The 24,061-nt window shown below is 35.4% G+C and overlaps 1 protein-coding gene across 1 annotated transcript; it reads right to left on the minus strand.

Annotated features, from left to right (window-relative positions):
• Window positions 1–3,185: 3,185 nt before the first annotated feature.
• On the minus strand, window positions 3,186–4,393 carry LOC129505357 (RNA-binding protein with multiple splicing 2-like). Its single transcript, XM_055318371.1, has one exon. The coding sequence runs from the start codon at window positions 4,391–4,393 to the stop codon at window positions 3,749–3,751; it is 645 nt and encodes a 214-aa protein (XP_055174346.1). The 3' UTR covers window positions 3,186–3,748.
• Between the last annotated feature and the right edge of the window lie 19,668 nt (window positions 4,394–24,061).

The raw sequence follows: 24,061 nt of genomic DNA on the forward strand, positions 1-24,061 counted from the left end.
AACTAAGTAAAAGAAAATTATATCTTCATCTCTATTGTTCTATATACAATGTCTAATAGCAATTAAAAGTAACAAAAGAGGAGCATCTGAGTGGTTCAGTTGGTTAAATGTCTGACTCTTGATTTCGGTGCAGGTCATGATCTCAGGGTTGTGAGACTGAGCCCTGCATCAGTCTCTGTGCTGGACATGGAGCCTGCTTAAGATTCTCTCTCTCTCTTTCTCTCTCTTTCTCTCGCTCTCTGTCACTCTCCTCTCTTTCCCTCTCTGAAGAAAAAGAAAAAGAAGCAGAAGAAAACTAGAAAATATTCACTTATTCCTTATTTCACAATGAAAAAATATTACCATTATTACCTTACTACTAGACATTTTTCAATAAAAGATATATATTAAACAGTAGAGTTGGCAATTAGATTAGGAATATCTGACACCAAAATCTTCATTTTTATCTATTTATTTAAAAAGCACACAGCCAAACTGTGGAAGGAGCCATGATGTCCTATGACAAAATGACAAATGAATGGACAAAGAAGATAAGGTGTGTGTGTGTGTGTATGTATATATATACACACACATACACACTATATATATATATACATATAGATAGATAGATAGATACACATGTGACATACACAATCAAGACTTGGATACACATGTGACACACACACACACACATATATATATATATACACCATACACACACACAATGGAATATTACTCAGCCATCAGAAAAGATGAGTACTCACCATTTGCTTTGATTTTGAAGGAACTGGAGAGTACTATGCTGAGTGAAATAAGTCAATCAGAGAAGGACACTCATCATGTGGTTTCACTCATACGCGGAATACAAGAAATAGTGAAAGGGATTATAAGGGAAAGGAGGAGAACTGAGTGGGAAAAATTAGAGAGGGAGACAAACCATGAAAGACTCCTAACTCTGGGAAACAAACAAAGGGGTGTGGGAGGGGAGGTGGGTCAGGGGGATGGGGTAACTGGGTGATGGGCACTGAGGAGAACACTTGATGGGATGAGCACTGGGTGTTATACCGTATGTTGGCAAATCGAATTTAAATTTAAAAATGTAAAAAAAAAAAAAGAGGTTAAAAGGTAATATCTTATTCATTACTTATTCACTCATGAAACATTTATTCCATGATTGTGTCAACATCAATGGAAAAAATAAAACTACTTTGCCACTAAAAAATAATAATAAAAAATAAAAAGCCCATAGTCTGAACAAAAACAAATATAGCCCATGGGTCTGAAGACATTAATTAAAGCATATTTTTTTTTGATATAGATCATACCAATGTTTTGGACCAAAAGCTTGGATAGGTGTAGGAAATAAAATCTGTTTCATATATAGGATTTCAATTCTTCTCAAACATATATGCTTAATTTTTATATCTTCAAAATTTGATGCCTCTAAGGAAGATATCTAATGAGAAATTGAAATTATCTTAAACAATTTAAAGGTGAAAACACAAATCAAAATATATGGGATGCAATAAAAGCAGTGCTTACAGGGAACGTTATAGCATTTAATAAATATGTTAGAAAAAATATCTAAAATCAATTATATAACCTTTTATCGTTGAAGCTAGAAAAATGGGGGAATGTCAAATTCAAAGTAAATAGAAGAAAATGAATAATATGAATTAGAATAGAAATCAATACAAACAAAAACAGGAAATCAATAGAGAAAATAAGTGAAACCAAAGCTTGTTCTTTGAAAAGATCAGTTAAATTGATAATCTTCTAACAAGGCTAAGAAAAAAGAGGACATAGATATTAATATCAATATCAATGGAAGAAAGGATAATACTACAGATCCTATGGCTATTCAAATAATAAAGGAATAATATGAATAATTCTATGCCCACAAATTTGCTAACCTAGATTAAGAACATAGATCTGTTTGTATGTTCTAACCTAGATCTATGAACACAGATGCAAAAATCCTTAACAAAATATTAGCAAATTGAATCCATTAATGTATAAAATAATTGTACACATGAGCAAGTGGGATTTATCCCAAGCGTGCAAGGGTGGTTCAACATTAAAAAAAAAAATCAATAAATGTAATCCATCACAGCAACAGGATAAAGGGGGGAAAATCCCAATATCATATCAACAGAGGCAGAGAAAGCATTTGACAAAAAAACCAAGAGCCAGTCATGTTAAATACTCTCAGCAAACTAGGAATACAGGGAACTTCCTCAGCTTGATAAAGAATATATACAAAAACCCTACAGTGAATGTCACACTCAACGGTAGAAAATAAAGTTTTCCTGTTAAGATCAGGAACAAGGCAAGGATGTCCCTTCACATCACTCCTCTCCAACATTGTAATGTTAAGTCTGAGGTAACGCAATAAGGCAAAAGGGGAGATAAAAGGTATGTAGACTGGGAAGGAAGTGGTAATACTATCTTTGGTTACAGATAACATGATCATTTATGTAGAAAATCCTGAGGAATTAACAATAACAACAACAATAAATTCCTGGAACTAATAATCAAGTATAGCAAAGTTTCAGGTAACAAAGTTAATATACAAAAATCAATCACTTTCATATATTCTAGCAATGAACAAGTGAAATAAATTTATTTTTTTTTCCTTTGGATGACTTTTTATTTTGCATTTCATATATGATCCAGCTTCACATTCTCACAGGATCTGCAATTACAACAGCCACCTCGTCTCCCAAGTCTGAAAACGTCAAGACAGCCACAGCTGCGGCCAAAGGCAAAGCACTGATGTGCTCACGAAACAACAACAAAAAAATCGCACAATTTTTTTTTCCTCCATTTTTCTGAAACGAACACCTGACACAAAGGCTCATTGCTGGAGAATGGAAAACCTTTTCTTCTTCATGCCTCAAACTAAACATTAAACTTATCTGACAAGGCGAACAAGGTCTCTTTAATAATTAATTGCACACACACACGAAAAATCCTTTATGATGCATAAATATTTTGTTACACAGGGTACAAAAATACTTTCACTTTTTGGTTGGTTTCGAAGTTCGGAAAGAATGAGGAGCACGGGCAGGGGTGGGGTGCGCAGTGGAGAGGTAAGCAAACCAGGCAGAGACAGGATTTTCTTAGCGGTCGGTGGCCCCTCTAGGAGGAGGTGGAAGCGGGGAACCCGGATTTGGAATGAAAAAGAAAACGCTACCTCTGTCAGGTGGTCGTTGCTGTTGGGCCTGGAAGCGCGTGGGGGTGGCGGGGGACCCGGGCTGTGGGACGGAGCGAGCTCCGGGGCTCGGTCCTCACGGAAGCAGGGGGATGTGTGTGTGGGGGGGGAGGTGTGGAGAGAGGGACCGGGAATGATGAACCGGTTGGTGGCCAGGACCTGTTGCTATGGTGACACAATGTGAGAACAAACTGTACACTCACATATACACAAGTTTAAGTGTCTTAATTCATGCCAGAAAACATGCAAGATTAAATGCCTCGTTTCTCTGAGGTGGAGCTAGGGAAGCAAGTCTGGACCGAGGTGGGGCCTCGCTAGGCCCCAGGGAGACCTGGGCTGCGTCTGGGCATCCCAGCGGGAAGGCCCCCTTCCTCCCGGGAGGCCTCGGCCAGGGGCTGCGGGGAGGGACAGGGCCCAGGAAGAGGAGGAAGCAGACAGGAAGCAGTCCACTGAGTCAGGCTTAAAATTCACAGTCTTTGGGGGGCAGCGGCAGCTCAGAGCGGCTTCCTCCCCAGCGGGGCAGGGCCTTCGAGCTGCGGGGACAGGACTGAAGAACTAACAGAACTGCCGGTATTTCCATCCTTGCTGGGTGGTGTCCGAGGAAGGGTACCAGCGCACCTGAGCGTGCAGGGCAGCGGCAGCAGCGGCAGTGGCAGCTGGGTAGGTAAATGCAGCAGGTGAGATGGCGGGGGTCAGCTCTGTGGTATACAGTGGGTAGGGGGCCCACGCCTCTGGGGACGCAGGGATCAGAGCAGCCCCCATGAGGTCACAGGGGTCGCGTGCGATGAAGTGTGCTCCTAGGGCGGGGTGAGCATTGGTGGGATTAGGTGTAGCCATCAGCTTGTTCTCGGCCATCTTGGTGTTGGCTTTGGCAAACTCTAGCCTCAAGGTCTGTGGGTTCTCAGGATCAAAGCGAATACCGTTGAACGCGTTCTTGGCTGCTTCTGCTCCTGCTCGGCTGTCAAAGATCACAAAACCAACGGGCTGTCTGGATGTGAGCTTGATCAGGGACCCTTCATAGCCCTTGAACGGCCGGAAGAGCAGGTACAGTTCTCTGGGTTTAATGTCCACAGGGAGGCCACTGACGAATAGCGTTCGGACCTCCATCTCCAGAGCGCCGCCGGAGCCCGAGCCCGTGCCGGTGCCGGTGCCGGTGCCCGTGCCGGGGCTGTGCTCGCCGTCCCGCTTCAGGTTGCTCATGGTGCGGGGGGTGGGGCGGGGGTGGCGAGGGAAGGGAGCGCGGAGGGCGAGCGCGGCGCCCGGCCCCGGCGGGGAGGTGGGAAGGGCGAAATAAATTTAAAATAGAAGCACGGTACCCATTCACATTAGCACCTAAAAAAGTGAGACATTAACCTAACAACACATGGACAAGATCAGTGTGAAGAAAAATACAGATTCCGATGAAGAGAATGCAAAAACTGAATATATGGAGAAAAATTCCACATTAATGTATAGCTACACTCAATATTGTTAAGATGTCAGTTTTTCCCAACTTGAGACTCTATGCAATTCCAATTAAAATCTCATCAAGTTATTTTGTAGATATCAATAAACTGATTCTAAAATCAGTTTAGATTCTAAATCTCCATTAGACGGAGAGGCAAAAGACCCAGAATAGCAAACCGCAATAGTGATACAAAAGACAAAATTTGGAGGCCCAACAGTACCCAACTCCAAGACTTTAAAGCTATGGAACCAAGACAGTGTGCAATTCGCAAAATAGACAAATACATCAATGAAACACAATAGAGAGCTTGGAAATAGTCATGATATAGGCAACCACTCTTTGACAAAGAAGCAAAGGAGAAATTATAGTCTTTTCAACAAATGGTGCTGGATAACTGGACACTGATATACAAAAAAAAAAGAAGAAGAAAAAAGAATATAGACACAGACCTTATATCCTTAACAAAAATTAACTCACAATGATTATAGACCTAAATATTAAATGCAAAACTATAAAACTCCTAGGGGAAAACATAAGAGAAAACCTAGATGGCCTTGAGTATGATGATGATGTTAGATACAACAGCAAAGGTACAATCCATGAAAGAAAAATTGATAATATGGACTTCATTAACATTAAAAATTTTTGTTCTGTGAAAGATATTGTCAAAAGAGTTAGAAAACAAGCCACAAATAGAAAACATCTGCAAGAAAACATATTTGATAAAAGCCTATTATCCAAAATATACAAAGAATTTTTAAAACTCAACAATAAGAAAACAAGTAACCCAATTAAAAAATGGGCTACAGACACATCACCAAGGAAGATATACAGATAGCATTATAAGCATAGGGAAAAATATTCGATGTTGTACGTCATCGGGTAAATGCAAATTAAAACATGATACTGCTACGTATCTATTAGAATGGCCAAAATCAAGAATAGGGAATGAACTAAATGGTGGCACATCCAGACAATGGAATATATTTCAGCTGTGAAAAGCAATTAATTATCAAACCGTGAAGGAAACTTAGATACATAGTACTAAGTAGAAGAAGCTAATCTGAAAATATTGTATACTATATGCCATTCTGGAAAGGAAAAAACTTGTAGAGACAGTAAAAAGATCAGTGGTTGCCAGTTGCTGAGGGTGCAGGGTGGGAGGATAAATAGGTGGAACGCAGAGGATTTTATAGTAATGAAAATACTTGGTATGATATTATAATGATGGATACCTGTCTTTGTACATTTGCCAGAACCCATACGATGTACAATGCCAAAACTGAACCCTTAGGTAAATTGTAAACTTTTAAGGATTTGGTGTATCAGTGTAAGTTCATCAATGGTAACAAGTTCATCAATGTCCCACTCTGGTGGAGGATGTCAATAATGGGAAAGCTGTGCATGTGTGAGGGCAGAGGGTTATGGGAAATCTCTGTACTTTCAACTTTTCTGTGACCTAAAATGCTTCTAAAAAATAAAGTCTAAAAACAATTAATGTTTCTATATTTTTTCTTGTCTTGAAAAGGAGAGGAGAATAAACTACCCTGAGAAGTCAGACTTTGAGGAAACCATTTTGATCAGTTTAGCTATGTGCTACTACTAGAATGATTTTAAAAGTCGTAAGGTTTAATGAGAACTGATTCTACATTAACATTTCTAGGTTGAAATGTTAGAGTTGAAAAATAATTGCTGTTGATTGTTTTAATGTTTCCCTTAGTTATCATAGTGATTGCATTCCAAATTTGCATCCTCACTTGCGTAAAACTTTGTGTATTGCTTCTATAAGTTTTACTGACTGAAAAACTCACTAATAAAATTGGCAAGAAAAAAAAATAAAATAAAAAAATTAAAAAAAATTGGCAAGAAAATTATACGGGATAAAGATACTACACATCCGAAAATCAATTCTAAGCAGTGTTCACCTCAGTTACAAGTGTATATGAGCCTCCATATTTAAGTGAACATTACATGAAATTTCATATGCCACAAAAGCTAACAAAACACTCTGTTACCAATAAAATTATTGTGTTATGCAAATGCACTAATAATCTCATATACTTGTTTTATTGAACAATCTTTACATTTTAATATACTGAGAATATTGTTGCCTTTTGGAAAAAATACATGGATTATTTTTAATAATTTTACATTTATTTTTCATTATTTTCATTTTTTAGATACACATAAAGCAAAACGTTCCTTTAGTAAATTTTACACATTTGTTTTGTCTCTGGCTACGAAACATCACTTATATCTATAATTTTTCTTCATTTCATCATGTTCATGTTTATAAACTTGTTTTTATTTCATTGCTTAGAAATAGCTACATTGAAAAGGAAGTCTCTTTTTCTAAAAGAAATATTCAGAATCTTTGCAGATGATACATAGTATATGAAAGCAATACATACACAGGCTTTTTTTCTGTAATTTCCTTTCTTAGGAATGGCGTAAGGCCTTTCTCTGATTTTCTTTTACTTTAGTGATGCTAACAGTGTTACCATAGGCTTATCTATTACTATACAGATGCTTTTTCATGTTATTTATAAAACTTGAGCTACACTTTCCATATGATTATGAAACTTGACATTTAATAGTATATATATGTAGTATAATATATAGTAAATATACAAAATAGTATATAGTACGTATAATAGTATATTATATTATAAAAAGATAATCCATACAGTTATCCAACTTTAAGTGCTTAGTCTATGTGGGGCTGATCTTTTAGAGAAATTGTTATCTTGAAAATGTAGCAATAAACTAATTTAAAATAAATAGCAAAGAATAATGATATTAAGTTGGGAAAATCTTCATGCTTTGAAGAAAAAATAAAAGCAAATATAAATTCAGAAGTAATTAAAATGTTTTAGATGATCTTTAGAATCATACAAATACTTAGTATAAGAATAATTTATTTTCCTTAATAGGCCAATTTTCAAATATTAATGGGAAGATTCAGATGTATTTCCCTAAGAAGCCACCAGATGGCTATATGGGGCCTTCCTTGATTTTGAAGTTCAGTGGGTTTTTTGTTTTGTTTTGGTTTGGTTTTTTTTTTTGTTTTTTTGTTTTTTTTTTTTTTTTTTTTTGCTTTTTTTCCCTTCCTACAAAACTAGATTAAGTAAGATTATTTCTTACATAATTTTCATAGAGCTTTGAAATAGCTTAAGTGTGATGCAATGATGGATACGAATGCAATGGAGTGTGCATATGTGTCATTGTTTCTTCTGATTTTATTATAAGTATTAAAGACTAATAATGATGAATTTTAAGGAATGTCCAAATCACAAAACTTTAAACATTGAAATATTTAGCTCTTTTCTAGTCCAAACTCTTAATTTTACAGGTTAAGTACTTGAGATCTAAAAGATGCATTTCTCTATCATTTGGGCTTTATTTTCACTGGCAAAAGTAAAGTGCATTTTCTAGATAATTAAAACACAGGATTGGGGAAAGGACAGCAGAACTACCTCTAACAGTACTCTACAAATAATTTTTAAGGAATTATTTCTTTAAATTACTTAAGAAGTTATATTTATCCAAATGCTAAAATTTTCTAAATTTTCACTTTGCTTTCATTCTGTCAGTGAATTTATAAAGAAAATTAGGCAAAATAGAAGGAAGTCTAAAATATTTTTTGATTAAATATTATCAGCACATTTTGCTGTGTAATATAATTATCTTAAAAATAATTAGCTTTATGTCACGATAAAAATAAAAATAACTAAGCTAAGAGTACCACAATTGTCTCAAGTACTACTATTAATATATTCAATTCTTAGAAAGCTTTATAAAAGTGCATTAATTTACCACATTTTTATTTTCCAAAAATAACATTTGATATATTTTCTGAACTACTTCTAAACTGTTTTCATTAGTTTGTTTTGGTTATGATTTGAAGTATACCTTATATTTTTATAAAGTTATATTTAAAAGTATATTTAATGATACTGAAATGATTTAACATAATCAGCCTTTACTATCCTTCCTGTGGGAGAGCTTAGTTGTACATATTCACAATTATAGGATTTTACTGAGAATGAACAAGTTGCCCTCTACTCTGAAAATGCAACCGTTAACCTGGGAATGTTAATATTACCTTGCTACAGTCCCACAGCCAAGAATGGAAGCAGAGCTTGGAGAGTTCCAAGCAATGTCTGGGTAATGCCATTTTAGTGAGGACAAAATTTATATACAACTCAGACTTATTAAAATGCAGAATGATTTATTTTCTGAATCTGATCTCATCTTACTCTGAAGTACCTTTTCATTGATTAAGGAGAAGAAAAAAGAGGAAAGCAAAACCAAACCTCAATCTTAATATGCCAATACCTATTCCTGTGGTTAGTGTCTTTTGGATGGTCATTTTAAATTTCTTCCCATCTGGAAGGGTCTTTTCCTCCCCTCTTCTTTACTAATATGGTATGACACAATGGAGGGCAAAAAGCGCCTATCCTCCTGGTTGGGGAAGAAAAGTCTTCTGGTTGGTCTGCTGTTTTCCTCAGTCCAGGGATGTCCCTGTGCCTTTGTATCACTGGTATTCTGCAGTAGGGTCACTCTGGAAGTCATGGTCCACCAGTATTCTCATTTCCATAACCCCTCTCCAAATACTTAAGATCCTCTATGTATGCCATATAGACTTGACCTTTTTTTATTTATTTATTTATGATAGTCATAGAGAGAGAGAGAGAGAGAGGCAGAGACATAGGCAGAGGGAGAAGCAGGCTCCATGCACCGGGAGCCCGACGTGGGACTCGATCCCGGGTCTCCAGGATCGTGCCCTGGGCCAAAGGCAGGCGCCAAACCGCTGTGCCACCCAGGGATCCCTAAATTTGACCATTTCTACTTTCATCCTGCTTTGGCAGAACCATGATGTTATGATGTGTTCTATAAAATAGTCTTTGTTCAGCTTTCTAAATAGGAAGTCAGGCACAAAAAGAGCCTTTGATTCAGTTTCCCCATCACCTTCTTTGGGCTTTATTATTTCTCACCAGAACATCCTACCTTCTCTTTCAGGGTTTAGTTGAGCGGTTGAGTAAAGAGAAAGTTGATTCTGCATCATGATATCATCTGCTCCAAATCTTTCCAACCTCACCCCAACACCAAAAGACTATCTTTTCCCTTTCAATTGCAGGGATTTTTCTTACATTGTTCCATCCTCTCTTCTATGTCTTTTTAGAAAATTCTTAAGCTCAGACTCTCAAACTTTGCTCTGTCTCTGCAATAGGAAGTTTTGTGAACTGAACACAATGTTTTCTCTTGCTCTCTCTCCCTTTTTTTTTTTTTGAAGGAAGGTTTTATTTTTCAAAAAAAGCCTGATGTTCAAAACTTTCATTTCTCTATGAAAGTATATTTTAAAAGTGTGATACTCAAAGTTGAAGAATAACCACTATGTTTTAAACTCTGTTCACATTACCTCTATAAAATAAGAAATTAAAGATTTAAATAAGGGGACTTGGAAAACCAGACTCTGTAGTAAAAAAGAAACATACTGATTTCATATTTCAAGCATATCATAACAAATAATCCTAAAATTTGTACAGAAACACACACACACATCCACATAACAAAAATGATCTTTTTTTTTTTAATTTTTTTTTAAAATTTTTTTATTTATTTATGATAGTCACACACACACACAGAGAGAGAGAGGCAGAGACACAGGCAGAGGGAGAAGCAGGCTCCATGCACTGGGAGCCTGACGTGGGATTTGATCCCAGGTCTCCAGGATCGCGCCCTGGGCCAAAGGCAGGCGCCAAACCGCTGCGCCACCCAGGGATCCCAACAAAAATGATCTTAAGAAAGAACAACAAACCTGGAGGAATCATGATCCCAGATTTCAAATTTACTACAAAGCCATAGCAAGTAAACTAGTATGATATTGGCACAAAAACAGACATATAGACCAACAGAACAGGAGAGAGATCCCAGAAATAAGCCCATGCTTATATGGTCAATTAATCTACAACAGAAGAGACATGAATATACAATGGGGAAAAGACAGTCTCTTCAACAAATGGTGTTGAGAAATTGGACAGTTACATGCACAAGAATGAAACTGGACCACTTTCTTACACCATACACAAAAATAAACTGAATATGGACTAAAGGCCAAAATGTGAGACCTAAAGCCATAAAGTTCCTTAAAGAAAACACAGGCAGTAATCTCTTGGACATTGGCCTTAACAATATTTTTTCTAGATATGTCATCTCAGGCAAGAGACAACAAAGCAAAAATAAGCTATTGGGACTACACCAAAAAAAAAAAAAAAAAGCTTTTTCATAGTAGATAAAACCATCAACAATTAAAAGACAACCTACTGAATGAGAGGAGATATTTGCAAACAACATACCCAATAAGGGGTTAATATAAAAAATATATAAAGAACTTACACAACTCAATAGCAAGGAAACCCTCAAATAATCCAATTAATGTCTCAAATCCACTGTTACTGTTTCATTACTGACTAAATGATAAAAATGTTCACACTTAGTCACTGTTTCCTGATACTGCTCCATAATTCTCAGCAATAATGAAGTGGCATAAAATTTGTATTTGATTGTCACTGTATTTTGTTGCTTGCTCATCTGGAGGGATAAAATAAAATAATGTCTCATGTAAAAAGCTCACTTACTTACTCATTCATATATTCACTTATTCATTCATTGAGTGCCAGATGACTACGAAAAAGAACTACAACAAAAATAACAATAACAACACAACACTACTTTTAGCCCAAACATAGTCTCTCTGTATGATAATGTAGCATTTAAAGAAGTCTTCAAAACACTAAAAGGGCAAAATCAGAGCATCATTGTGTGGTTAATTTTTTCATGGAGCAGTTAACTGGAGAGAATCCTCTGGGAAAGAAATTGGTTCTGTTGCACTTGTTATTACTTTTATAATCAGGAAAAAGAGCATCATAAAAAGATGATTTTTGACCTCACCCTGGCCTAGAGTTTGGCAGCTCTAATTAAAAAGTGAATGTACCCAATGTCTTACGAATAAAGCCCTTTTATAACAAATAACCTTTTGATGGAGAAACCACACTGTTTGTACACCAAAAAGCAATTTTAAGGCTTATCTTGAGTTAATGCCAGGGTAAATAGAAGTTGAAGCTTCTTGCCCTTCTTTTCTCTTTACCAAGGAATCAAAGCAGATCTATTTCAGCATTCCACTTTTACAAATATACTACTGTAAATTTTATGCAGTTTGTAAGGACGAAATCCCTTCCAGTGACATTTTGGAGCAAAAATGAAAATTCTGGATCTATGGTTGTGTGGTGACTAGATTTTAACAATCTGTACAGAAGAAGCCTTATTGTGAGGGAAGCCAAATTTAATACTGAAATGTTCCAAAGAGTTGTCAACAGTTCACTTAAGGAAACATTAAGGAAACATCTCACTCTTGAAATTTAATTTTGACCTAGTTTATAAAAGTTGGAAAGCTAGAGTATTTATGTTTTAGTTAAGGAAGATTTTTTGGGAACCCGAGTTTAACTCCACAACGTAATGTATGGGATTGTGACTACATTAAAAGCAGGTTTGTTTGTATAGGAATTTCAAATTGGCTAGTTCTTAAAAATCCTCTAGTGACAGAAAGAATTTCAACAATCACCAGAAAATCAGTTCTAAAAGAGAAGATTCTATAATCTTTTAACCACTGATCATTCCATCGTGATTATTAAATGACAAACAAGATGAGCAATTTACAGCTATACTTCTTGTCCCAATAAACACTTGCAAACAAACTATCAGCAATGAATATTTATAGACTAAAGCTCAGGAGAGCTTAAGCAGTTCTTCATATGGTACTTTAATAATGTCATATAATATCCTCATGCCCTTTATAATTTATAAAATACTTTCATGCATTTTCTCTTATTTGGTCTTCTTAAAATGTGGCTGGTTAGCCTTTTAAGATTTTTATGTTTACTACCATTTTACAGATAGGTAAATCATGATAACTGAGTACTTTTAAAAAAGGCTATGTAACTAAACAGAGAAAGAACTGGGGTTTAATCAAATGTAAGATTTCTGATTCAAAATCTTTTGCATCGGTATAAACATATCATTCTTATCTATAAATGTGTCTCCTTTATTCTCACTCAACATTTACAACACCAAGACATCACAGGGGTTTGATTTGGCTAGTTGTTCCTAATGCATTTTTTCTTAGCCCTTAACCACCCCATTAGTTTTATCCTATAAAAGATATCTAGTCAGAAAGAGCAAAAAAGATAGGCCATCTCTCTATAAGACTTCCAGTTTATGTTCCACATGTAAGGAGCCTAGAACACTCTATCCTAACAATAAGTCAAAAGATGAACAAAATGAAACAACAATAATTCTTATGGATCCATAATAGAGTGGAGGACACGGGACAAACCACTGTTCTTAATGCTGGAGAAACAGACACGTGAACACAAGGAATACAACCTTAGAGACTCATGAGCAGAAGCTGCTTCTTGGACCAATATCAGGATAAGAAAACTCAAACTGTACCTGGACGTTTTTGGAGACTCAATGTGGACAATCCTGATACTTCAAAAGTCAAGAGGGACCCAGTTATAAAGGGCTCCCATACTTTTTAGTTTTTGCTGTGGGAGCCTGACCAGGCTCTCACATTAATCCAAGAAAAATCACCTCATATGATTCAGGCAAGAAGAGAAGAAAAAGAATCATTTTGATCTATGCCAAAGTACTTTGTTTTTATCAAAGTCTGCCCTCAGGGGAAACTAGTTAGCCAGAGTCTAATGTGCTGAGATAGCATCAGTCTAACTGACCTGAAGGAAGGGAAATATCCAATTACGGCCTATTCTAGCCATCCTATTCTACATAAAGGAAGGAGAAAAAGCCTGAGAAACTTTTGTGAAGTTCACAACCCAGAGGCATAGTCTTTAAAAATTGAGTCCTAATCATAAGACTGTAGAACTTTTCCCCACATATACCTAACTTCCACATTACTAAAGGCCAATTTACAGCAGTTCCTTCCAACCAATACAGCATGTGTCTCTACCATGAAAAAATTAAAAGTCATATTAAAAGGTAAAAAACACAATTTAAAGAGACAGCAAGCATCAGAACCCAACATGATATATATATATATATATATATATATATATATATATATGATACATACTAAGTGAATTAATGGATAAAGTAGACAGCATGAAAAACAGAAAGGCAATATAAGCAGAGACAGAAATCCTAAGTATCAAAAAGAAATGTTAGAGATCAAAAACATTGTAACAAAATAAAGAATACCTTTGATGAGCTTATTAGTAGACTGGACAGGACTGAGGAAAGAATCTCTGAGCCTGAGGATATATAGCTATAAACCCCCCAAACTAAAAAGCAAAGAGGATAAAGACTGACAAAAACAGAACAGAATATTCAAGAAATGTGGAACAATCGCAAAAGGTATAACATATACCTAATGGGATACTAGAGAAAGAAAGAAAGAAACAGAAGATATATTTGAAACAATGATTGAGAAAGTCCCCAAATTAATGTCAGACACCAAACTATAGATCCAGAAAGCTCAAGGAAAATCAAATAGAATAAATGCCAAGAAAACTACACCTAGGTATATCATTTCCAAACTACAGAAAGTCAAAGATACGGAAAATATTCAAAAAAAAGCTAGAAGAAATCTTCTTACCTATAAAGGAACAAAGAATTACATCCAACTTCTCAGAAATTATGGAGGCAAAAAAGTAGAGTGTAATATTTAAAGAGTTAAGAGAAAAAAAATCCACCAACCTAAAAACTGTACCATACAAAATTATCCTTTAAAAGTAAAGGATATTAAAGAGTTTCTCAGATCAAAATTGGAATTTGTTGCAAGTAGAGATCTGTTTTGCAAGAAATAGTAAAAAAAAAACAACAACAACAAAACTTCAGAGAGCAAAAGAATAGTATGGGTCATAAACTTGGATCTAAAGAAAGAAAGAGCAACAGAGAAGGAATAGTGAAGATAAAATAAAAAAATTTCATTTTTTATTCTTAAGTGATTTAATAGGTAATTTATTTGAAATAATAGCAACAATGGTTTATATTTATACTTATGTGCATATATTATGTGTAAATATGTATCTATGCTTAGCTTATATATAAATGAAATGAATGGTAGCAATGCTAGTGAAAGACAGGTGGCAGGAATTGGAATTATTTTGTCACTATAATTATACTCACACTTCCAGTGAAGTGATATTATTCGAATGTGGACTTGGATCAGTTGTAAATGCATATTGCAAACTCTAGGGAAATCAATAAAATTTTTTTAAAGTATAACTGATATGTTAAGAAAAGAGAGAAAAATTGAATCATATAAAATGCTCAATTAAAACCACAAAAGGCAGAAAAAGACTGGAAGTCAAGAATAGGAACAAAGAACAAGGCAACAAATAGAAAAAAGTAACAAATATGATAAATATTAATCCAACTATATTGATAATCAGTTTGAATGTTAATATTCTAAATCACCAGTTAAAAGACAGAGATTGTCAGAATGGATCAAAAAACCAGACCCAATTACATGTTGCTTCTAAGAAACCCTCCTTATATACAAAGGTATATGCAGATTAAAAGTAAATGAATGGAGAAAAACATAACATGTGAACACTAATTAAAAGAAAGGAAGAGTAGGTATATTAGTTTTAGACTGAGCAGATTTCAAAGCGAAGAAAGTTATCAGGGATAAAGAAAGGCATTAAATTACGATAAAAGGGTTAATTTTCCAGGAAGATATAATAGCCCCTAATTTATATGCTTATAGTATTAGAACAACAAAATATGCGAGGGAAAAACTGATAAAACAGAAGGAAGAAATAAATAAATCCAGTACCATACTTCACTCCTCTATTAAAAATGGATAGAGCTAGCAGGCAGAAAATCAGTGAAGACATCATGGAACTTAATAGCATACCACCAATTAATTAGATATAATTGACATCTATGGATTACTTCATCCAACAGGACAATACACATTGTTCTCAAGCTCACAAGGACTATTCACCAAGAAAGACCAAAGACCAAATTCTGGGCCATAAAACACATCCTAACAAATCTGAAAGAACAGAAATCATACAATGTCTGTTGTCAGACCACAGTGCAATTAAACTAGAAATTAATAACACAAAATAACTGGAAAATCTCCAAATACATGGAGTTTAATCAGTGCAATTTTATTTTATTTTTTTTATTATTATTATTTTTTAATCAGTGCAATTTTAAATAACACATGGGTCAGAGAAGAAATCTCCAGAGGATTTTTTTTTAAAACTTGAACTGAATGAAAATGAAGATAGAACTTATCAGAATTTGTGAGTTGCAGTGTAAATGATGCTTAGAGGGAAATTTATAGCATTTAAAACATATATTGGAAATTATATGGGCCAGGAATCTGATCTACAGGAGCATGGCTGGAGGCTGGGGCCCCTGGGCCAGTCTGGTGCTGACGCAGCTGGGAATCCTGAGTTGTCTGAGTCAGCCTAGAACCTAGGTCCATAGAAGGTGGTCTGGCACTGGGGTGGGCTGGGAGCCTAGGTCCCAGATTCCAGATCTGTGAGGCCTAGCCTTAGTGCTGATGTGGGCTGTGATCCTGGGTTCAGGGAGCTCACCTGGAGCTTAGGCCACATTGCCAGGCCTGGTGCTAAGGTAAGCCAGGAGCCTGGGTCCCTAAGAGCCATTCTGGGTTTTAAATCCATGGGAGCCAGGCTAGCTCTGGCACAGGCCTGGTATTGGTGCAGGGGTCTGCAATGAAGTTGGGTGCTCACTTCACTCTTCTTCCCCTGTGGGATGAAGTAGAATATTTCTCTTTGTGCTGGACTGCCTGGGCTTGCAGGAAAGGTAATAGAGATAATAGGGTCTTTCCTACCCTCTCCAATGTATCTTCTCTTACTTCTGTGCTCCCCCCAAGTGCTCTAATTCCTCACCTGAAATCTTTAGCTTTTGTGAAAGTATTTTTATGTATGGATATTTGTACAAATTGATGTTTCTGATGATGAAGGGACGGCACTAAAAATTCCAGTGCTACCATCTTGCTGATATCACTTCCACAGTAGAGTATTTTTAAAAATTCATCTTTATTTTTTTAGCTAAAATCCATACTTTATTCACATTTCCTTAGTTTTTAAAACTTAAGGGTATAGTTGACACACAATGTTACCTTAGTTTCAGGTGTACAACATAGTGATGCAATTTCTCTATAGTATGCTCATCTCAAGTATAACTACCATCTGTCACAATACAACACTATTACAATAACTGACTATATTCCCCAGGCTGGACCTGTTATTCCTGAGACTAATTCTTTTTTCAAAAAAAAAATTTATTAATGAGAGATACAGAGAGAGAAAGAGAGAGAGAGAGGCAGAGACACAGGCAGAGGGAGAAGCAAGCTCCATGCAGGGAGCCTGACGTGGGACTTGATCCTGGGTCTCCAGGATCAGGCCCTAGGCTGATGGCAGGTGCTAAACCACTGAGCCCCGGGTCTGCCCCCCTGAGAGTAATTCATTCCAAAAATTAGAAGCCTGTATCTCCCACTTCTCTTCACCCATTCTGTCCAACTTCTCACTCCCCTTTCCTCTGGTGACCATCAGTTTGTTCTCCGAATTTATGAGTTTGATTCTGCTTTTTTGTTTGTTCATTTTTCATATTCCAGATAAGAGTGAAATTATATGGTGTTTGTTTTACTCAGTCTGACTTATTTCACTTAGCATAATACCCTCTAGTCCATCCATGTTGCTTCAAATGGCAAACTCTCACCCCATTTTATATGGCTGCATAATATTCCATTGTATATACATATACCGTCCCTTCCTTATCCATTTGTCTATCAATGGACACTTAGATTACTTCCATATCTTCGCTATTGTAAATAATACTGCTATAAACATAGGGGCACACATATCTTTTCAAATGGTGTTTTCATTTTCTTTGGGTAAATACACAGTAATGGAATTACTGGATCAAATGAGATTTCTATTTTTAATGTTTTGAGGAACCTCCATAATGTTTTCCATAGTAGTTGTACCAATTGACATTCCCACCATCAGTGTACAAGGGTTCTTTTTCTCCACATTCTCCCCAATACTTGTTATTTCTTATCTTTTTGATTTCCATTCTGATATGAGTCAGATGATATTTCATTGTGCTTTTGGTTTGCACTTCCCTGATAATTAGTGATGCCAAGCATCTTTTCTTGTGTCTTCTGGCTATCCGTATGTCTTTGAAAAAAATTCTGTTCAGGTCCTCTGCCCATTTTTAAATTGAGTTGTGTGTGTGTGTGTGTGTGTGTGTGTGTGTGTGTGTGTTGGATTATAGAAGTTCTTTATATATTTTGGATATTAACCCGTTTTCAGACATATCACTTACAAGTATCTTCTCTCATTAAGTATGTCGCCTTTTCATTCTGTCGATTGTTTCCTTTGCTGTGAATAGCTTTTCATTTTGTTGTGGTCCCAATAGTTTATTTTTGCTTTTGTTCCGTTGCCTTAGGAGACATATCTAGAAAAATATTGCTATGTCTGATGTTAGAGGAATTACTACCTGTGTTCTCTTTTAGGATTTTTATGACTTCAGATCATACATTTAGTTCTTCAATTCACTTTGATCTTATTTTTGTGTATGGTGTAAGAAAATGGTCCAGTTTTCCCAACACCATTTATTGGACTATTTTCCTCATTGTATATTCTTGCCTCCTTGGTATAAACTGATTGACCATATAAGAGTGGGTTTATTTCTGGACTCTCTATTTTGTTCTATTGATCTATAAGTATATTTTGTGCCAGTATCATAGTGTTTTGATTACTACAGTTTTGTAGTGTATCTTAAACTTTAAAATTGTAATACCCCCACCTTTTTTTTTTCCTAAAAAGTGCTTTGGCTATTTGGGGTCTTTGTGGTTCTGCACAAATTTTAGTAGCATTTACTTTATTTCTGTGACAAATGCTGTTGGTATTTTTAATTTTTTTAAAAAAATTATTCATGCGAGAGAGAGAGAGAGAGAGCGAGAGAGAAAGAGAGAGGCAGAGACACAGGAGGAGGGAGAAGGAGGCTCCATGCCCGGAGCCCGGTGCGGGACTCGATCTTGGGACTCCAGGACCACGCCCCGGGTCAAAGGCAGGCGCCAAACCGCTGAGCCACCCAGGGATCCCCTGTTGGTATTTTTATAGGAATTGAATTGAATCTGTAGATTGTTTTGGGTAATGCGGACACTTTAACAATATTAATTTTTTCAATCCGTGACAATGGAATATCTTTCCATTTGTTTGTGTCATCTTCAATTTCTTTCGTCAGTGTTTTATAGTTTTCAGAGTACAGGTCTTTCACCTCTTTGGTTGCAGTTGCATTTTAACAATCTCACCAAATGATTTTGAAATACACTGATATTTAAGAACAATTGCTTTAAAGAGTAACATCCATAATCCAAGCAGGGTATTCCATGTTCTTAGACATTTGGATCCATCCATCATCTCATCTCTCCTCTATATTCCATTTCTCTTCATGCAACCTCTATTCCAGTCAAACCAAATTCCTTGACATCTCTCAATTCACCAATTTCTTTTCTTCCTTGAATTTGTGTCTTTGTTCATGCAGTCTGGTCTACCTGAAATGCCTTTTGTGCTGCATAGCTTTATTTCAATTAGGTAGATAATTCAGGCTTTCCCCAGTACCCAGTACAGCCTAAAGGAGACATAGAAGAAACATAACTATTGAGTCTGAATCATTTCCCTCATGATGCAGACTTTGTAGATGTTTTTCTTTTTGAAATTAAGTGAATTATGGAGCTTCTATGAAATGGTGTTGCACTTAATTATACACTTTAACATACACATGTCACTTTCAGACATGAAATATTTAATATAGAATATTTAATATACGAAATTTAATTTTTATTCTTTTTTTATTTTTTTTAAATTTTTTATTTATTTATGATAGTCACACAGACAGAGAGAGAGACAGAGACATAGGCAGAGGGAGAAGCAGGCTCCATGCACCGGGAGCCCGACATGGGATTCGATCCTGGGTCTCCAGGATCGCGCCCTGGGCCAAAGACAGGCGCCAAACCGCTGCGCCACCCAGGGATCCCTAATTTTTATTCTTTAATTCAACAACTTTTCAATATCTATCTGTGCTTAAAAGATATGAGTATTTTGCTTCTGCCATGAAAAAGATCTGAATACTGTAATATCAGAGAATAGCCAATAATGTTTATCTTGATGATGCACATTAAGAACCATTTACTTATATTAAATATCTTCTTTTTATGAAATCAAGAAATTGTTCAAAATATTTGAGAAAGATACATAATTGAAAATTTTAAATTAATAGTAAATACAGAAATTTTACTGTCTGTTTTATATGTGTAATCACCTAAATAGCCCTTGATGGTGTCTGTTAGACTTCTGAAAGACCAGCAAAGAGTGGGGGACATATTAGGCAATCAATATATAATTTTCATTGATTGCTGGATTGATTAGGGGGCTCTGAGCATTCAAAATTACATTGAAAATATTTTTAGAATGTTAGCTGGATCAAGAGAATCACTCAAATATACTATTCTGTTTCAACTCTTTTAAATGAATGGATTACATGTAGTCATGCCTTAAATGATTTGAACCAACATCTATATTAAAAAATATACAAGCAAAGAAGCAATCACCATATATATATCCCTGGTATTATGGGGCCAATTCTCATTTTTCCACTTTAGTCCTATTTTCAATTGGCCAGATTTGTCAAATCGTATTTTGCTTCTGTGATTTATTTCCTCTGATTTCCAACTTGTTCTACACTTTGACTTTCTGCATCCTTTCCATATAGGGCCTTTATCCCCTCTACTGGATGAGAAGTTCACTCCAAAGTCTTATGGAACCTACAACATTCCTCTTATCTCCTTCATTGCTCCACCTCCTACACACCCAAGAGAGACTGAGGAATGAAGAGTTTTGGCTCTGCCTATTAACCAGAATATCCCTTAAACATATTTTTAGATACTCAGTTTATCATAGTCACTTAGTGTTGTAATTATTATATTTAAATAACAATAAGAGCAAAACTAAAAATAACCCATATTATCTATTTACAACATGTTTGCTTGATGCATTGTGCACTTGTAATAATTTTTGTACATATTTCAATTTAATCTTCACAACCTCATGAGATATACTATGTCCCCTCCCCAAAGAAGGTGTAGAAAAAAAAATTAAGCAATTTCCCCAAACTCTCAAGTGTCAGTGACAGTTTTGAGTCTAGATTTGTTAACTGTAGGACTGTCCTCTATCATTACATGTTGCAAGTTCTACAAGCACCAAGTGAATCAATTTTCTGTTCATTTATCTGTTCTATTCATTATGTACTCAGTAGTAAGCACTGTGGATATAAAAAGCAAAAGAAACCATAGCTTTCCAAAAAAGGTACAAATTTTATGTAGATATACATGTAAATAAACAAATATAATGTGGGTGATAGAGTCTAATGGAAGTAATCTTCAGAGACTTAGAACAAATTATTTTAAGACTTGTGTGGAATCAGAAAAGACCCCGAACAGCCAGGGGAATTTTAAAAAAAGAAAACCGTATCTGGGGGCATCACAATGCCAGATTTCAGGTTGTACTACAAAGCTGTGGTCATCAAGACAGTGTGGTACTGGCACAAAAACAGACATAGATCAATGGAACAGAATAGAGAACCCAGAAGTGGACCCTGAACTTTATGGTCAACTAATATACGATAAAGGAGGAAAGACGATCCCCTGGAAGAAAGACAGTCTCTTCAATAAATGGTGCTGGGAAAATTGGACATCCACATGCAGAAGAATGAAACTAGACCACTCTCTTGCACCATACACAAAGATAAACTCAAAATGGATGAAAGATCTAAATGTGAGACAAGATTCCGTCAAAATCCCAGAGGAGAACTCAGGCAACACCCTTTTTGAACTTGGCCACAGAAACCGGAGAAGGACAAACAGTGTATGTCCTCATTCATTTGGGGAATATGAATAATAGTGAAAGGGAATATAAGGGAAGGGAGAAGAAATGTGTGAGAAATATCAGAAAGGGAGTCAGAACATATAGACTTCTAACTCTGGGAAATGAACTAGGGGTGGTGGAGGGGGAGGAGGGCGGGGGGTGGGGGTGAATGGGTGACGGGCACTGAGGGGGACACTTGACGGGATGAGCACTGGGTGTTATTCTGTATGTTGGTAAATTGAACACCAATAAAAATTAATTTATAAAATAAAAAAAATAAATAAAAATGAAAAAAAAAAAGGAAGTAATTGGAAGACCTTAGAATATGACGCGGGAATATGGAAAGGAAAGGTTTGAAGCTTTCCCTGAGGACAAGGATCTAGGTGATTATATCAAACATTCCAGAAGAAGTTGAAGCTCCAGCTAAGCTTAAGGTTGAGGATAAGACTGTCAGGTGATTTTTTTCTCATTTTTTGACATGTCTCTAGTCCCAAAATGTATAACCACATGATTATGTGCTTCGATATATATACATATACTGGAAGTCAATACTTTTTTTGATCTTTATGAGAGTTCTTAAGATTTTGAACATAACAGCTCCCTATTCTTGTTTAAAAATACTAATTTGCTCCATTCTAATTGTGTTTTCTTAATAGCGTTATAATTCTAGCACTTATGCACTAATAGTCTTCCTCAGACTGGAAAATTATCTTACATATCAAAACCAGGTCCTTATAACCATGGACTTATGTGTGGGAGTACTTTAGGAAGCAATAATAAGACAGCAAGTGACATAACTACATGAAAACATTCATCTTCCTTTGAAAAAAATAGTGTGGCGATATACTGCCTTGTCCCATCTTCATGAATTGCCTATGGGTACAGGATAAACTTTTGGGCATTTCTGAATTTAGAAAAAAAAATTCAGCTCTAAGAAATGAATGTGAGATTGGGACTACTATCTTATTTCCATTCATATTTCAGAACTATGATTTAATTTATATATATTACTAGGCAAAGCAGGCAGTACATTCAGAAATATGGATGTAAATGAAATCTACAAGTAAATATAGGTAGCAAGTGTCCTAGTACCCTACACATCTTTATATGAAATTGCATTTCAGAATATATTGAATATAAAAAACCTGATGCCTTATTATCATGATGAGACAAGAATAGAAAATGGCAGGGACTATAGGCAATTTATTTTCATGACAAGCCTGCAATCATAAAGAATTGTAAACATAAACCATTCTCATTGGCATTTTAAGACTGTAATATTGTCCTCCAAAGATGTCACACCTGGGCCTCAGTTGTTTTAAATGACTAATTTCATATTTCTAGATGTTCTTGACTGGTCTAGTTATGAGACCCAACCACTTCGAAAATAAATGTATATTATTCTTGTCTACTCTATTGAATAAAATTATGCCAACACAGAATGAATGCTATGTTTATTTATGTAGGAATCATCTAAGCAACTTGATAAGAATTAAAGTGATTTTGTTAAAAGTATACTTTTTGAGTTCACATTTTGATGTGAATATAAATAAGTAAACTCTAGAGAAGATGTTATTAAGTATACTTCTTAAAAATGAATTAGACATGTTTGTGTGTGTGCATGTATATATATGTCTGCATGTGTTTGTGCCTGTGTCATAATTAGAGCTCTTATGAAGTCACCTACCTAAATTACATTTGCTGATATGCTGACATAAGGCCAACTAATTGTTAGAAAAGGATATCATATAACCCCAGAGACTTAAATACATTTTGTGACTCAAATATGTATTCATTATCATATGTATTCTATAGGAATTATAGAAAAAATTTTCAATTTTAACAAAGTGAAGGAGATCATCTTCAATTTCAGTAAACCTATTGTTATGATATACTGGCTAAACATACTGACCTTGATCTAAAAACACATTTTTGTTGTGCTATGTTTTTGAGAAATATAATTTTAATATTATATTGAGATAAATACTACTATGTGCCTATACATTTCTAGATTCCATTTATTATTACAATTTAGTAGGGATGATTAATGAATGAACTGTGATTTCATTTATTTCTGCTTGGTTAATTTACTTGTTCTCTTATTACCAATTCAAATACTTCTCAGTTAAGACAGATGCTCTGTCAAATCAAAAATATTTATTGGATTCCTAATGTACATTGAGAAGAATTATTAAAAAGTACACTTTTAGGTGACTTAGAGAACAACACTTCAAACTTTTTAGCATAGTTTGTAATCACTTTTTGAAACACTACCTTCAAAATCTGCTGTAAAGATGGAGATGTTCTATCTAGAAAAATCCACATTTGAATATCTAACAAAATTATCCATGGAATTTCATGCAGTTCAGAGATCTCTTAAAGTTTAAGATATATCTTGGTTATAAAACCCTACAAAAGTGATGTTGGACTAGC

Source organism: Nyctereutes procyonoides, unplaced genomic scaffold (assembly GCF_905146905.1).
Source record: "Nyctereutes procyonoides isolate TBG_1078 unplaced genomic scaffold, NYPRO_anot_genome, whole genome shotgun sequence".
In the NCBI taxonomy this organism is placed as follows: Eukaryota; Metazoa; Chordata; class Mammalia; order Carnivora; family Canidae; genus Nyctereutes; species Nyctereutes procyonoides.